Here is an 18,263-nt window from a genome sequence, read left to right as displayed (position 1 = left end):
TTGTAGTTTTTGTTGATCAGATTCTATTTTGCTCTTTGGAACTTGGTTTTGGTTTTGGTCACTTAATTGAGTTTTCAAGGATACTAGTATTTGTTTCTTGTTAGTTTCGTTTTGGTTTGTCTTTAAATTATTAGAATTTTGAGTTCAGAAACAAATTTATTGAGTAACTCTTGGTAGTTTATTTAGTTAGTTTGGCTTGAATTTTTTTGTGATGTTTGCATAGGTATTTACTTTTTGGTAGGAATCTACCATTTTTCTTGCTTCAGGGAAGGAGATATTTTCTTTATATTTTACTTTCACAATTTCTTTTTCCTTTTTGAAGGTTTTGCATATTTTGGAGTATGCTGGATGGTTTTCCAGGCAATTTGGGCATTTAGTTTCATTGGGGCATTCGTTTTCTGTGTGGTTGAGTTCTTTTAGACCATATTTTCCACATGTTTTGTGCCCTCTGCAAATTTCTCTATGGTGCCCATATTTTTGGCACTTAAAACATCTCATAGGGGTTGGTATATATAGTTTCACTTTTTCGATTGTGTATCCAATTTTGACTTCTTTTGGAATTTTAGGAGTATTAAATGTTAGTATATACGTCATTGTAGGTATGGATTGATTGTTCCTTTTTATGTTGATTCGGACATGATCAATTACTCCCTGTTTTCTTAGAGCATTTTTGATTTATTCTGTTGCAGCTAAAGTTAGTTCATGGCTTCTTATGACACCTTTTGAAGTGTTTAACCTTTCGTGGGCAAAAGTCTTGCATTTATAAATATGGAATTTTTTCAATTCCTAAGAGGTTTTTTTTCATCTTTGTAATTGTCTACCATAAGAAGTAGGTTGCCATTTTTCATTTTTGTAACTGTTTTAGGATTGCTATTTTGAGTTAATACTTTTTCAATTAGAAATGGAGACAGATCACTGTTTTTTTGTCCTTCCAAGCTTTCAATAACTATGAATCTTGGAAAGTTTTCTTTTTCAATATGTTCAAGACAGAATTCTTGCTCACTGTCTGAGCTGGTGACATCTGAAACGTCAGAGTGAGTTCTTTTGGTTTTTCTGAGTTTTTTAATTATTAGATCCATGTATAGTTGATTAGTTTTTCATTTTTCTTGCTCCCCATCCTCCTTGGAGCTCAAATGTGGGAGATATTGGGGGAACCCCATTCGCCCTTTCATCCCAAGGATACAAAAAAGATATACTCAATCAGTCGAGTTTGTGCCATCGTTTCCCCGATTCCTCCTTTAGTTTCATTTTCCCAGTTTAAGAGAAATATCGGGTAGGGAACAGTTGTGTGGTTTTATCTCAGCAATTGATTGACCCTTGCCATCGCCTTCTAACACTTATTTGGTTTTCCTGTGTTTGTAGTAAAAGTAAGATACTGTATTATCTTTAGACTTCTTTTTTTTTTTTTTGATGTTGTAATTAATATTTGCCATTGTGCCACTGTGTTAGGGCTTGGCTTGACTAGCAGATTGATTGGATCGGGCCTCTCCGACCTTCCATCTAGTCGAGGTAAAAACCGAAATGGTGTGTTGCAGGGCCAAAACTTTTTTTCGTCTAGTCATGGACTGCTCAACCACCAGGATCCCGTCCTAAGACATTACGGGTTGTTACCTATGGTCAACAGGTAGTCCCATTGAGGGACTTCTACTCTCTGCAGGGGTGGCAGTCAGCATATTCTGATGCCCCACCAATGGGGTCTAGTGAAATCTGGTTTATTTCTTCAAATACCCATTCTTGGATTTTAGTTTGGTTGTTTTTATTTCCTTTCTTAATCATAAGGCTTGGTTTGGTGTTCTTGATAGATTGTTGTTTTCATTCTCGGCCTTGCAGAAAATAATTTAATTTTGCAAAGGAAAAAGGTTGTAGTATTATTGGTTGGAATGTTTTAAGTTAGGAAGCCAGTAAGGAAGTGGGAGTGGAAAAAAGAGGGGAGGGGAAGTTTTTTTGCTTGGGGTTTTGCAGAAGATACCTTAGTTGTGCAAATAATTAAAAGTAAAAACAAAAACAGAAAGGTGTTAATGTAGGTGCATTTGTGTCAGGGAGTCATCTTCCAACAGCCTGATATGGTTGCACCAGGCCACTTTTTAATGTTGTACTCATTTCTGTTGCACTGGGTATACTGATAACAATATCATCTGCATACAGAATCTCCCACAGAGCACAATTTCTGCAGGTTTTTGTAAACTTGACAAGGACGATTGTAGACAAGAGTGGGTTAGGTACCGGTTCCTGGTGCATTCCTACCATTATTTCAAAAGAGCACACCAACAAAGATAAATTAATTTTTAAAATCTAATTGTAATATAAACAGAGTAAAACATATGAATGCTACCTAGCCATTCTAGATGCCATTTTGAATTTCTTTTTATAACAGGTAAGCATTTTCATTGGATAATTATACACGCTCAAAATGATGTACATGCACTTCATAGCAGCGTCTTAACCTGAAACGTGATTGGCAAGAGCTTGGAAAGATTAGATTTTTATATAAGCTTTCCAAGCTCTTGCTAATCACGTTTTTATATCATCAATAAAGTTTATGTTGCATCGACATTTCTGAGTTTCTGCTAATAACAAACTCCAAATGCATTGTGATGGATGACATTTGAGCCTGAACTTTTTGAGGATCAATCATTTGGTGCAATGAAATTAGGAGTAGATTGCTGAAAAAAATTGCTGCATCGTCTGTTTTGTCATCCATGACATTTCTTATAGCATGATACATTTATGGACACAATTGTTTTCTTCTTCCTTCAGGACCATAAAACCTCATTTTCTGCTTTTCTAGTGCTCACATATTATTGATAGTCAAATTTTTAATTGAACATTAGCACAAAATCTCATTTCTTTTTTGATCTTTTTTAAACAAAAAGAAATTGAACACAAACACAACAGTTTCCATATATAAAAGACATTCACGTTTTTCTTGTGCCTTAAACTGAAAATGAATCTCAAAAGTAACAAAGGTGATGAAAAGAAAAGCGGTACTTCAGTGTGACATCACATCAAAAGAAGTTTCATTGATGTTTGGAATTGAAAACAACTTGGCATTAATTTTTATTTTGAAGAAAGTGTTTCATTTATTTTCTGAATAATTTTTTAACATATTGATTTTTATCCCCTATTTATGGCTTTGGAAATGCAATTTTAGTACAGAAATGTCTATAAAAATAAAATACTACATACGAACATTCAAAAAAAATTTTTTTAAATAGATGAACTTATTTATTTTTAGCACATATTGTCAATATTAGATCAATGCTACATAGGCAGCGTGATGATAAATATTCGCACATACCCAGTTCATAGTTTCTGGTGGAAACTTGCAAGAACTGTAAGATGCATGACTGGGATTATTCATAATTTGCATGTGAGGGGATTCACCTGCTTATATGGCAAAGTACGACAACAGTGAGCAAGAGAGACAATGAGTGTGAAAATATTGCTAGTCAACAGTTAAAAGTAGAATTGAGGAAAAATCAGAAATGAAAAATTGCCTGACACAATAACAATAATAAAGAAACAATAATTTGAAGGTATTTGTTTTCCATTAAGTGTCATATTTTTAGTCTAAAAGATGTTTGATTTGTACATATTTTATTTCAACTAATTAAGGCATCAAAATTAAAAGATTATTTGTAAATTCTGGAATTAGTTTTATTTTACTTTGTTTTCTTTTTGAGTTCTTCAATTGCACCCCCCCCATCAGTTCCATCATTTACAATAAAAAGAAACTCACCTGCATATTCACAGAAGTGATTGGCAATATCATATGCCATGCAATTCAAACCAGTATATTCAAAATCAATAAAAGATATCACATCTGAAAAGACAAATCAAATTAAATGTTTGGAATCAATAAGCATTCTATTTTATTTAATTAATTTTATCTTTATATTCATATCCATCTTTTGAACAAAAAAAAAAAAGCAGCATAATTTTTAATTAATTTTTATCTTTAATTGAATTTAATATTGAATATTTAACATTTCATCCACTTTTTTAAGTAATGTAGCAATCACTCTGTAAATGCGGATAAAATAACACAAAAGAAAATAGATCATAATTATAGAACTGGTATATAATTTGTCTTCATTTTTATTATTCTTATTGTATTTCATTTGCATTTCGTTTTTATTTTTATTATATTTAATTTCATCTTTTGATTTTAATTTTATGGATAGTTTCACAGTTCTATATTGTCATCATTAGATGATGAACTGATGAGGGAATTTTGTGTGGAATTCCTAATCCAATGGGACAGATTTACCATTCCATCTGAAATAATCAATATTTAATTTGCACTAATTCTTCGAGCATAAATGATTTTCCATAAATCATCATACCTCTTGATTTATACAGGGTGACCAAAAAAAAAGAAAAGCTAAACGGAGGCCATCTAGAACATATGCTGTAGAGAAAAAAGGCGTAAAGACTCTTGTGTTTTGATGTGATGTTTTGAATATAATAAATTAGTTATGACCAAAGTTTCATTTCATTCAGGCAAAACACTAAGAAACGGGGCCCTAATTATAGTTGTGGCCCCGTTTTTTTGGGTCACCATCTGTGTGTGTGTGTATATATATATATATATATATATATATATATATATATATATATATATATATGGCTTCTGTTGCCAGGTTCGAATATATCAACTGGTGTTAATTGTGATACCCTGCACTGATGATTCCCGAAAGGATGAAACACTAGTATCTGTAAGTATTTAATAATCATTATAGTAAATAATTATATCATCCCCTTTAAGGAACTCATTTCTTATCATTGTGCAGTTAAAATAAAAAATCGGTCAATTTAGCTCTTATGCGTAGATCATCATATGATTAGATCACTCTAACAGACGTTAAAAAACATTTTTAAAAAATAAATGTGATTTTTATTTTTATTTTTTTTTTTTACATAGGCATCACCACATTATCAAGGCCAAGAGGCCACTCAAGGATAAGGGTTAAAGAGTGTACAGTAGAAATTGGACATTATAGTAATAATTAGTAATGAAAATTTGGTAAAGTTGATAACTTATATGGAACGGCTCATCAAGAACTTATTTACGTTAGACTTGAAGACAACCATATTATAGTCAGCCGGAAAGCAAGAAAACGGAAGACAATTCCACAGGCGTGCAGTTCTAAGAAAAAAGCTTTGTTCATGGAATCTATGTTTAGGTTTAGGCACAGATAAAGAGTGGGGGGAATTATTGATAGTGTTTACAGCTAGACGAGTGTTTCTTGTGAAAGTTTGGCGAGGGGGGACCATAGATTGAAGCTCATTCAAACACTTTTCATGAAAATAATGATACATCAGAGACAAACTCGCAACATCTCTTCTGTGAGATAAAGGTTGCAAGGAAGAGAAAAGGACATCTCCTACGAGGCTACGAAGTCTATTTTGAACTCTATCAAGGCAGGCCAAGTCCTTTCTAGCAGCTCCTGCCCAGATGTGGCAACAGTATTCCATCCTTGGACGTACCTGGCTCTTATATAGATAGAGAATAGCATCAGCAGTGAGATATCTACCGGATCGATAGAAAGATCCCACCATTTTTCCAGCGGCCTTGGCAACAGATTTGATGTACGTGTTCCATTTAAGATCAGGAGTAATAGTCAAGCCAAGAAGTTTGTCAAAACTTGAGGCCTCCTGAAGATGAGAGCCATTCATTTCAATTGATGTCAGATGTGGATCAGAATGTTGATGATGTAAAGAGAGAAGCTTGGTTTTAGATGCATTAAAAGTAACCAGCCATTCTTTACCCCATTGTACTACGTGCTCAAGATCAGAGGAGAGAGAATTGGAGAGAACTTGGTCGTTTACTGTCTTAGATGTGCTACCATAAATGGTAGTGTCGTCAGCATAGATGTCTACAAATGATGTTAATAGTTCAAAAGTATTTCTTTTAGTTAAGGGTAGCCGAATGGATACCTTGCTAATGAAGCCAGAGATGGCTTCTGTTGCTAGGTTCAAATTTACACTGATGATTCCCGAAAGAACGAAACACTAGTGTTTGTAGGTAATTATTATAGTAAATAATTATATATATATATAAATTAATAAAGAAAAAAATGACAATCTATATACATAAAAGCGAAAATGTTTGTGTGTGCGTTTTCGTGTATGTCCACAAAAGGGTTTTTTCCTCAACGTTCTCGCGGGGGTCGCTCCTTCTTAAAGCTTTTTATATCACGTCTAAATGATAATATCTACGAGATAACAACGGGGGTCGCATGTGTATTTAATTTGCCTGACTTTAAATATTCAACATTTTTCGATCGCCGCATTTGGATTTGGCTTTTTCGTATAATAAAACCAAAAAATACTGCCCCACAGTCAAAGTTGACCTCATTAAGTCGTCAAGTATGGGCACCTGCCAATTCTTAATACTTAAATAAATTCAAACATGTTTCCTCGACTACTTCTTGCTGACCCAGTGGTTAGCGTTGCATCTTTTTTTTTTTTACACTTTATTTTCCAACCCGCCTCAAGGCTTCGGGTTCAATCTTTCCTACTTACCTACCAAAATTTTGTTTTTTAACCCCCCCCCCCCGACACAAACACCCGGGCAACGTCTTTTGTTTTGATTTACCCAAAAGCACCCCCCCCCCCCGACACAAACACCCGGGCAAGAAATCTTCACTTTTTGATTTGATTTACCCAAAACCGGTCCTCTTGCACTTTAAGTAAATGGAAATTAGGAAGATAAAAAAGGAACAGCAGTCGTTTGACACCGGTTGAAAGAATGCAATTTGATTGGATAGAGAAATATTGACATCATTACTATGAAATATTGATAAAATTTAAAAATTGAAATTGTTGAAAAAGAATTGTAAAAGAATTTAATAACTAAGTATTTAATAATTAATAGTATAAACATTTTTTAAATTAAGATAGAATTTAAGAATTGAAATTATTGTAAAAGAATTTAATAAGTATTTAATAATAGTATGAAAATAATTAATGTAGAAGCATTTTTAAAAGAGTTAAAGTCATTTAAGTAACAATTCGATCGCTGATTTATAGTGAACTATTTTAATTTTATTTTAAATTTAAAAACGTTAATTAGCTCTCCAGTTAAAAGAATTTTTTTAAGTTAAGATAGAATTTAAGAATTGAAAGTATTGTAAAAGAATATTTCCGCGTATAATAATATGTATCAGAGAACAATATCAGTTCTAATTATCTTTGGTTGGTAAAAAAAAAATCTGTTTTATACTAAATAAAAAAAGTACGTCACGGGATACGTGGACCCTGCGTAAACAGTTTTCTTTTAATGGTTGCTCCCTGAAATGCGCAAAAAAGTTTTTTTCACTTTCTTTGTATTTATCCCATAAAAAAAATCTGTTTTATACTAAAATAAAAAAAAAGTACTTCACGGGATATGTGGACCCTGCGTAAACAGTTTTCTTTTAAATAAATGCACAAAAAAGTTTTTTCACTTTCTTCATATTTATCTCATAGACCCTTTTTTTTTATCATGCGTGTATTTATTTATTTCTAAGACAATCATTGATTAAAAAAAAATTTTGTTTTCTAATATTGTCAATTTCAATATCGTTTCTTTTTATCATTTCTAATTAATTAAAATTACGCTTAAAAAATTGTTTTTAAAAAAATCCTGCATTAATAAAAATCATCTAATCTGTTTTCTAATATTGTCAATCCATTTTATTTATAAAATGACGTCATAATTTCTCTATCCAACCGGTGTCAAACGACTGCTGTTCCATTTTTATCTTCCTAATTTCCATTTACTTAAAGTGCAAGAGGGCCCCAAAACCACACCTCGAAACACCCGGGCATCGCCAGGTACCCCCGTTAATATACAATATATATAGATTTATTCATTTATTCAATAAGTTTATACATCAATTAGGAGTGTAGAGTAAGTGAAAACTCTTTATGCCATAATAATATATCACAAAGATCAATTTAGCCCCCCAAACAGCATCAATATTTTACTTCACACCTAATGTAACTATCGCTTGACGTCGCATCCCTATTATGTTACCTAGCATCTTCTCTCCTCTTCTGATGAGAAGCATTAAGCTTCGAAATACCATGATATAAAGAGTTCTCACTTACCCTACACCCCTAATTGATTTATTGAATAAATGAATAAATCTATATATATTTGTATATAGTTTTATATCATCATTTTCTTTCTTTATTGATTTATATATATACTAGCCTGGGTACCGGGCATTGCCCAGGTGTTTGGAGGTGTGGGTTGAGCAAAAGAAAAATATAAGTAGTGATAGTAGGCAGGCAGGCTTGAACCCGTACAGCAAAGGAAGAAAAGAATGTGAAAAACAAAAAAAAAACACGTCTTTGCTGTTGCGTCCATCGCCAAACCAAAAGTGGTGAAGGTTTAGTCAATCAAAAAGCGAGGATGACTTTCAAAAATATCGGCGAAAAAAGCGACCACTCCCTGTAGAAAAGTGCCCAGTTGAGAATGAAGGAATTAATGTTTTTAGCCAATTTTTCGATATTTGTCATCCGAAGGGTCGAGCTTTAAAACGATTCCGATTTCATGAAAATCATACATCTCTGTTGAAAGTTTTAGGCAGAAATACAAACATACATTTAAACAGTCAGGTGAGATTTATATTATATTATATTATATATATATATATATATATATATATATATATATATAAATTAAGAGGTATGATGATTTATGAAAAATCATTTATTAGGCTCGAAGAATTAGTGTAAATTAAATATTGATTGTTTCAGATGGAATGGTAAATCTGTCCCATTGGATTAGGAATTCCACACAAAATTCCCTCATCAATTCATCACCTAATGATGACAATATGAAACAGTAAAATTATGATTTCTATATAAGCTCCAAATCAATTTGTTGAGCTTTGCATTATCTTGATAAGTCTCCTCTTAAGTAATTGATCTTATTCTTTTCCTTTAACTCCCCCATATATATATATATATATATATATATATATATATTACTAGCTGGCTTTCCCCTACTTGCTATTGCTTTATAACATTCACTATTTGAAAGATTAATTTAAAATAATAACAAATTCTTTCCCATTTATTCATATATATAGATAAATATTTTGATAATTTCAATGCACACTTATTTATCTTTTAAATGTCGCCACAAAGAAAAGAAAAATGAATTCAACTTTTTATTTGGATTTTTAATTATTGTTTTAAAGTCTTGTTTCGATTATTTGTATATATTGTTATATCTATCTTCTCTCTCTCTCTCTCTCTCTCTCTATATATATATATATAATAAAAAAGATGCCGATTTTTCCCGTATAGAAAATTATTTATATTATATTATTATAGCAATACAAACACAGACGGCACATACAAATTCAATATGCTCACACTATCTGCCAATATCTGTTGCATATCTTCCAGCTATTATAAACCAATTTCATTCGATATTGTAAATTCCTATAATAGTTCCAGCCAGAGTCATTCTCCAAAACAATTCATATTTACAGGTGGTAGCAGGATACTTAGTCATTATTATTTTATCCTCTCCTTCTCCCAGTTAACACCATTATAAAATCTTTCATAGATTTATTATTACATGCATCCGTGATTATTTCATTTTATCATTTGGTTTTATTATTGTACAGAAAGATTATCTCAGTCTAGGAGGAATTTCAAACAAGGATTACAGATAATGGAAAATCAATGGTTTCAGTATTTTCATATACTTATTTTGAAAAAATTAATCTCAGTCTTGGAGAAATTCTTAATACAGGAAAGAGTAGAGAAAACCAAACGCAAATAGTTTCAGCATTTCAAAATAATATTTATGATGAATTTAGTCTTTCTTTTTTGGACACTTGAGGGAGGAAGGTTATTGTTCTTTTAATGAAAAGCTCAGGAACTGACAGTTCCATTTTTCATCAGCTAATAGGAAATGAAGATGTACAATGTGGGGATTAATAAGAATTGACTGCGGACTGGAAGATGCGGGACTTCCGGTGGAAAAAGGAAGTTTGGTTTTTGGCGCGTTTTTTTAGGGGGTTTTGAAGAAGAAGACAGCAAAGGACGGTTGATTTTCCACGCGGCCGGAGGAGCCCCGAAAAGGTTATGAAAGTCAAAAACGACATACTGGCCCCACGTTATGGCCCGAACGCCTTGAATGACTAAACACTGCTTCGTTCACGAAAACCAGAAAAGGAAGACACCGAAGTAAATTCAAACCAACTTTGTTCCCACCTAAACCGATAAGTATAACCAAATGAACATTCTTTCTGTTGATTTTCCCACACACATTTCATGAACATTCTCTTCTGCCACAAAACGAACCTTCTCTATATACCTCCCAAATAGTAAATAAAGTTGCCTTTTTTTTTATTCACCTTAAAATATTTTTTTTTTATTTATTTCTATGGAGTCAGAGAGTTAGACACAAACCTGATAAACCCCTCTATAGTCTATAAAATGATGACCTCCCGACGTGTCGCACCTTCCAGAAAACAACAATAATAATAATAACGATAAAAAAAAGTCAGACTTGTCAACTAAAGTTACAAACACCCATCCACTATTTTTTTTTTTCTTCTAAAATAATTTAGGTGATTAAAATAGGAAGAAACGAAAAGAAAGTAAAAAAACACAGCAATAAAATCCGCTCTCGGAATAGAATACGACTACCATTTTAATTATAGCGACCACTATCTAACCACAAACAAAAAAATAAAAATTTCTATGTCGGTTGCCTAATTAAAAGCCAAAAGTTAACTTCAAAACCATTTTTCTTAACAGAAAAAAAAAAAGTCCAGGGCAATAAAACGCCTTCTGGTAAACAATACATTGATAAAAAGGGAGGTAATCGAACGGCAGGAGTTGCGGCCCCTGGACAATCCTTGTGTTTAAAAAAAAAAAAGAAAAAAAAAAGACTTTTAATTACACTAACAGGACGAACGGCAATCTGCTAAGATATTAAACATTTCTATCAACCACTGAACGCGTAACCCACAAATTTCGCAATGGAGGATACTGTGTCAGCAGTTTCTGTAAAGATACCGGGATATATGCATGCTGCTGTGGACGGATGGTTCGCCATATGCGAGGCTCAATTTGAACTGAGGAATATATCCAACGAGACCACAAGATTCTATCATGTCTTCTCAAATCTTCCCCCAGACTTGATTTCAAACCTACCCACCACCATCATTGTTTCTAAAAGTTATACGTAACTGAGAGAGGCCATGATAAATATCCATGAACAATCAAAGCCTGAGTTGTTCAACAGACTTATTGGCGCTACAGCCATGACCGGAAAACCGTCGACATATTTACAGGAACTGATGGCGACAGCTAGTGGGAGAGGATCTTGTGCGCCATAAATTCATTCAGGCACTGCCCACCGAAATAACCCTGGTTATAGCAGCGGTAAAAAACGCCTCGGTATATGAATTGGGTACATTGGCGGATGAAATAGTTCCTTTTCTGAGACCAAAGTATGTGCACAATGTTACCGCACCACCACCCAGAGCCAACGGAAATTTAGCTTCCACCAGCATTGCCACAAGAACACACAATAATGTAAGGCCCTTTTATGAGGACCAGAAACCCCAAGTCTGTCGTGGACACTTGTACTTTGCGGAAAAATCGAGAACCTGCAAACCATGGTGCAGATGGTCACAAAAATCCAACTGCAAAATAATGCCTACATCAAGATCATCATCACCCGTCAGGCAACCTAACCAAACTTCGGGAAACTTATAATGCGAGTTGGAACAGCAACTGACAATTCGCAACTATTTGAGGTTGCCACCAAAATTGGACAAAAGATAGTAAACTTCATTATAGATACAGGTACCTCTGTAACAATACTACCACACAGTCTGGCACCTGATATAACCATTAATTCCACATCTGTACATTTGTCATCGGCCAATGGAGATGCCATAAAATGCTTTGGAGAAATACAAGTGGACATTGTTATTCCAGGTTTACGCCGTTCATACCCTTGGACAGCTGTAATCGCGGACACTCTCAACCCCCTTTTAGGTGCAGACTTTCTTCATCTTGAATTGCAGCGATGGTAAATTGGTGGATGAGACAACATGCCGCTATGTACAAGGGGGACGGGTCACAGCCCAGATACAAAATATAATGGTAAACAACCATGACAGTCTACCAGGAACGATGCAGTCTCTCCTCCAAAAATTCCCCAAGCTTACCACACCACGCACAGAGCAACCTCCAGCATCTAACACAAGAGTAACCCATGTCATAGACACTGGAGATAGTGCTCCAACTTACGCCAAGGTCCGACAGCTGTCCGAAGAGAAATATGAGGCGGCAAAACAAGAATTCACAGAGCTTTTAAAAGCTGGAATAATAAGACCATCAAAATCCCCATGGTCCTCATCAATACACCTAGTTCCGAAATTAACCCCCAGAAAATGGAGAGTGTGTGGTGACTTCAGATACCTGAACCACCTGACAAGACCAGACAGATACCCAATCCCGAACATTAACAGCCTCGGAGCCAAGCTTTTTAAAAAGAGAGTATTCTCAAAGATTGATTTGTTACAGGCATATCATCAAATTCCCATTCAGAAGGCTGATATTGAAAAATCTGCCGTGATAACACCATTTGGCCTTTCTGAATATTTATTTATGTCTTTTGGGTTGCGAAATAGCAGTTCAACCTTCCAAAGATTTATGGACAGCATACTCAGGGAGGTGGGCTGCGTTTTCGTATACATTGATGACATCCTGGTGTTTTCAGAGTCTGAGGAACAACACCACAATGACCTTGGAAAGGTTCTCTCACTTCTTGAAGAGAATAAACTTAAAATCTCTGTTGACAAGTGCCAATTTTTCAGAGATAACACTGAATTTTTGGGCTACAATGTAAGTGCTGAAGGACTTACACCAACGGCACGGAAAGTGGAAGACATAAAAAATTTTCCAGAACCAACAGACTCTAAATCGCTCAGGCGATTCCTGGGAATGGTCAATTTCTACAGAAAACTAATCCCACAGGCTGCAGATGTGTTACTGTCTTTGACGGAAGCCATTAAACACAATCCTGCAGCTAAAACACTGGAAAAGAAGCATTTGTAAAAATAAAAACCACCCTAGCAGAAATATCCGCATTGACACATCCTGATCTGAAGGCCACACAATATCACTTGGTCACAGATAGCTCCAACTATGCAGTAGGAGCAGCACTGAATCAGATAGTAAATGGTGAACCGATACCTATTGAATTCTACTCACGAAAGCTATCGGAGAGCCAAACGAAATACTCCAACTTTAACAGAGAACTGTTAGCAGCATACCAAGCTGTGTTGCATTTCAAACCTCAAATAGAAGGTAGGAATGTGACCCTCTTCTCCACCAATGAAATCTGATGTACAACAACGTTATCTGTCAATTATCACAGAATATGTTGTAGATGTGTTGTACATCAGAGGAGAAGACAACATTGTTGCTGACTGCCTGTCTCAACCAACGTGCGCAGAGACCATTGATCATTGTGATTTACCAGCCATCTGCGAAGCATAAAAAACTGACGATGAACTCCGTAAATATGAAAGTCAGTTAAAGCCATACGAACTACAAGGGTCATCCATTTGGTGTGACATATCAACACCCTCTCCCAGACCATACATACCCGAACCGTTACGCAGGAACATTTTTGACACATTTCATAACATCTCACATCCAGGACCTACACCAACAACCAAGTTAATAAAGTCCAGATACTTTTGGCCAGACATGGACAGAAATATACGAAATTGGGTTAAAGGCTGTCTTCAATGCCAGCAACATAAAATCTCCAGGCACACCAAAACAGAAACCACACCATTCTTCCTACCATCTGGGAGATTCAAAACAGTACATGTACATATCGACATCATTGGACCATTACCACCCGCCACCACATATGATGGTGTATACACATCTCCAGCCAGATATTTACTGACATGTATTGATAGAGCAACAAGATGGGTGGAGGCCACACCTCTGCAGAACACATCTGCCTCTACCATTGCAATAGCATTATTAACCATATGGATCTCCCGTTTTGGAGTTCCATTACATGTGGTTACAGACCGAGGAAGCCAGTTCGAGAGTGAGCTGTTCAGAGACTTATCCACAATAATTGGATTCCACAGACTCCGCACGACGGCGTATCACCCTAAAACCAACGGAATGATCGAAAGGCTACACCGGACCCTAAAGACTGCAATCATGACACGACAGCAGAGCTGGCTAGATGCACTACCCATCGTACTGCTTGGCATTAGAAACATGCCTAACGACCAAGGATTTTCCCCAGCTGCCGCAGTTACAGGGACCCAACTACTACTGCCAAAACTAATAATGAACCAAGAAAATCCAGATCTACGTGGAGAAGACATAAGAAAAATGGCCAAAGAGATGCAAAAGTTGGATATGGCTCTCCTCTCAGAAGGACAGCTATATAACACAAAAAGCATTCGTACCGGAAGAGCTAAAATCAGCGACCCATGCGTGGCTTCGAAGGGAAAGGATTCGAAAACCACTGGAAGCTCCATACTCTGGACCACATAGGGTCATCCAAAGGCAAAACAAGCACTTTCAAATCGAACTGCCATCGGGAGATATACAAACAGTCTCAGTAGAAAGACTAAAACCAGTTAAATTCAGTAGTGTCAACAATAAAAAAATACTGAACGAAGGTACTGAACAAATGACAACAAATGAGAATACATCAGAAGGCATGTCAGCTCAAATACAGGACATACAAGACTCAACACATAAACCTACCATCACACGCTCAGGTAGACGTGTTCGCTTTGCGAAGCTTTGCAAAGCACAAAAAACCACATTTTACGTGTAAAAAAAAAAAATAAATAAATAAATAAAAATATAAACAGCATATATATAATAGTAGAAAGCTAAAGACACTCTACTATCCACCATTATCTTTAACTAACATTCTCGGAATAGCTCCGCTATTTCGGGTGGCGATGTGTGTGGGGATTAATAAGAATTGACAGCGGACTGGAAGATGCGGGACTTCCGGTGGAAAAAGGAAGTTTGGTTTTTGGCGCGTTTTTTTAGGGGGTTTTGAAGAAGAAGACAGCAAAGGACGGTTGATTTTCCACGCGGCCGGAGGAGCCCCGAAAAGGTTGTGAAAGTCAAAAACAACGTACTGGCCCCACGTTATGGCCCGAACGCCTTGAATGACTAAACACTGCTTCGTTCACGAAAACCAGAAAAGGAAGACACCGAAGTAAATTCAAACCAACTTTGTTCCCACTTAAACCGATAAGTATAACCCAATGAACATTCTTTCTGTTGATTTTCCCACACACATTTCATGAACATTCTCTTCTGCCACAAAACGAACCTTCTCTATATACCTCCCAAATAGTAAAGTTGCCTTTTTTTTTATTCACCCTTAAAATATGTTTTTTTTTATTTATTTCTATGGAGTCAGAGCGTTAGACACAAACCTGATAAACCCCTCTATAGTCTATAACAATATTTTTCATTTCTTTCATATATTCTTAACTAAGTTCAGAAAAAAAATAGAATTTCAATAATTGACAAGACAAAAGAATTACATTATTTTGGCCACCACACTAAAATAATGCACATCAATGCTTCCAGTTCATATGTACATCCAAACACAAAAATGTTCTGTGCACATATTAAATTTCTTTAACAAAATTACACCAGTCTTACAATTTTAATTTACCTATTGCTTCATAAAACGAAAAAAATTACAATTTCATTGATTTATGAAATTAACATAGGAAAAACATTTTATTTGCTACCACTCTGAAAAAAACACACCTAACTTAAGGAATGGAACATTTTGGCATGGTCGTTTTGGCTTGGCTAATTCAGTGTCAACCATGCCAGTCACATTTTTATAAAGATTTTATAACATTTTTTTTAAATTAAGAAAAGCAATTTGGAAATATATCACTTTAAGTGTTTTTAAGAAAACTCATGTTTTTGCAAAACTTATATTGGATAATTATTTTTTTATTGATTTTTTAAGGATTAAGGAGGGGAGAATGTTTTGTAACTATTCTGTACTTTCTCCTAACAATTTAATAAAAAAAGATATCATGAAACTTTAATTCAACTTGAAAATACTATTTAAAAAATAGCACAGTAACATAAGTGCATAAACACCTTTCATTTTTTTAATTAAGAAAAACAATATGAAAATATAATCTCGTTGTTGACTGAATGTTGTCTATTTTTGTGTTGTGTTAATAAACAGAGTGATTTTAAGTTTTTTTTTTTTTTTCAATCAAATTGAATTTTTTTTCTTTTAATAATTTTTATTTCAATTTTATTCAAATAAAAATATCTTCATTTACTGAATTAATTTTTAAAATATAAAACAACTTTGACTATAATGACAAATCACTAATTTGAAACCGAATCGCCCAACCTTCCCTGCCAAATTATATTTTCTGCTTCTTAACTGTTTTTCTGTTATCAGATGACTTTTGACATAAGAATTCTGTTTTGAAAAGATTTGACCGATGGATTGATTTGATTTTTGGATGATCTGATAGAATCAATTTTGAAAAGAACAATTTTATTTTACAAGTTTTACTTTTTTCTTTGGTTTCAATTTTTTTCCAGTTTTTTGCTGATAGCCTATGAACAGTCTTAAATTACATTTCTCTTATTTTGCAACTAATAAAAAGTAATTATGATTTTCTGCAAGTGAAATAGACATTACCTTCATAACTAAAATGTTTTAAACAAAAAAATGTAACATTTTTCATTGCTTAAGAAAAAGAAGCTAATTCAAGAAGCATGTATATTTGAAAAAATAATGAAGACAAATCCCCTCCTACTGCAATGGGTGTGATATAGAAAAGTGTTTATAAACCCCTTTTCACTATTCTTATTGAAAAATGTCAACAAAAATTTAGTAAACTGATTTGTCCAACTTACACACACAAAAATAAGAGAGATTAATATTTTGTATACCTTCATACACAGACTTGTCTAATTTAAATTAAAAAGCAAGACGATATTAAGAAAGTTATAGATGCTTTTAAATAAAGTTTAGTTCAGCAAACATGAGTTTAGTTTGTTTCATATTGTGTAAAAGCACAAAATTATATTCAAGTAAATATTTTTTAAACTATCGTCGTTGATATTTTTAATTGTTCATTACAAAAAAAAAATAGTTAACATATTTAACTAAGGTATATTAAATACATTTAGAGATTTTGGTGAAGCGTTTTGCTTATAAAACCAAACAACCATTAACAATATCTTTAAATAACTCATTGTTTGAGTACATGTTAAACCTTGAAAATTAAATGTTGTAGATTTTAACAGCCAAATTGATAAAAGGATTGAGTGTTTTATTTTTATCGGTTTTGTCATTGTAAATAATATTCTTTATTAAAAGGTCATTTACCGGTTTTGTCATTGTAAATAATATTCTTTATTAAAAGGTCATTGTGGCAGAAAACAAGTGGCAGATCACAGTCATGTAGATATTGGCAAAGTTCATCACATTCGTCTTCCAAGTTAATTTGGCTGGTTACATGCAATTTATACCTGAAGAATGAAAGAAAAAAAGGGAGACAATTTCAAGAAGAAGCTTAAAAATAATGTTGAATATTAAACTTTTAAAGGTTTTATTTTGGAATCTGATGAAATATTGAAGAGAATTTGATCTGTATACAATTATATATATATATATATATATAATGAAAGAGATTGTAGGTATAGTATATAGGCACTTTGTGTGTGTGTATGCATGTATGTGTACGTCTGTTCTCTATGGACTTAAAAGCAGCATATAAAAAATCAACAGTAGGTTCTTTGATATGACAGGGGCATGTTCAAAATAAATGTTTCTGTTTAGAGTACAATTAAGCCATTAACTTGACTTTTGCATTTAAAATTTTAATTTAAGTCATTATATAAAAATAATTTCATAAAGTCAACAGTAAGTTATCAACTCATCTCCCTTCATAATGGCCCTGCTAATTAAGTCCCTAATAGTAGCCCCCTGCTTCAAAGTGGCACTGTGCCTTGTTTGGGGTGAAAATTGAATAAAAAAAAATAAAATAAAATTTTTTTTAAAAAGTGCAATGCAGACTATGATAAATTATGGACTCAGTCATTGCAGGAAGACATTTGAAGCTCCCCTTCCCCCAGTGCACTGTGGTAGGTTCCTGACTAGAGCAGGCAATCGATAGATTTGATTGATGAAAGGGCGATTTCATTGATTTCGATGACAATAAAAATATTGG

At 34.0% G+C, this 18,263-nt stretch overlaps 1 protein-coding gene across 1 annotated transcript in view; it reads right to left on the bottom strand.

Moving 5' to 3' along the window:
- Window positions 1-18,263, bottom strand: part of LOC145293159 (ethanolamine kinase 1-like) — a 100,722-nt gene that overhangs the window by 47,550 nt on the left and 34,909 nt on the right. Inside the window, exons 4-5 of the mRNA XM_080139610.1 lie at window positions 17,420-17,562; window positions 3,740-3,823 (exon numbers count right to left, since the gene is read on the bottom strand). Coding sequence (XP_079995736.1) covers window positions 3,740-3,823; window positions 17,420-17,562 — 227 coding nt within the window. The remainder of the gene's footprint in view (window positions 1-3,739; window positions 3,824-17,419; window positions 17,563-18,263) is intronic.

This window comes from Euprymna scolopes, chromosome 14 (assembly GCF_053919585.1).
Source record: "Euprymna scolopes isolate OS-2025 chromosome 14, ASM5391958v1, whole genome shotgun sequence".
In the NCBI taxonomy this organism is placed as follows: Eukaryota; Metazoa; Mollusca; class Cephalopoda; order Sepiida; family Sepiolidae; genus Euprymna; species Euprymna scolopes.
Note: the sequence above shows the minus strand (reverse complement) of the source record. Positions and strands in the feature narration are given on the sequence as shown.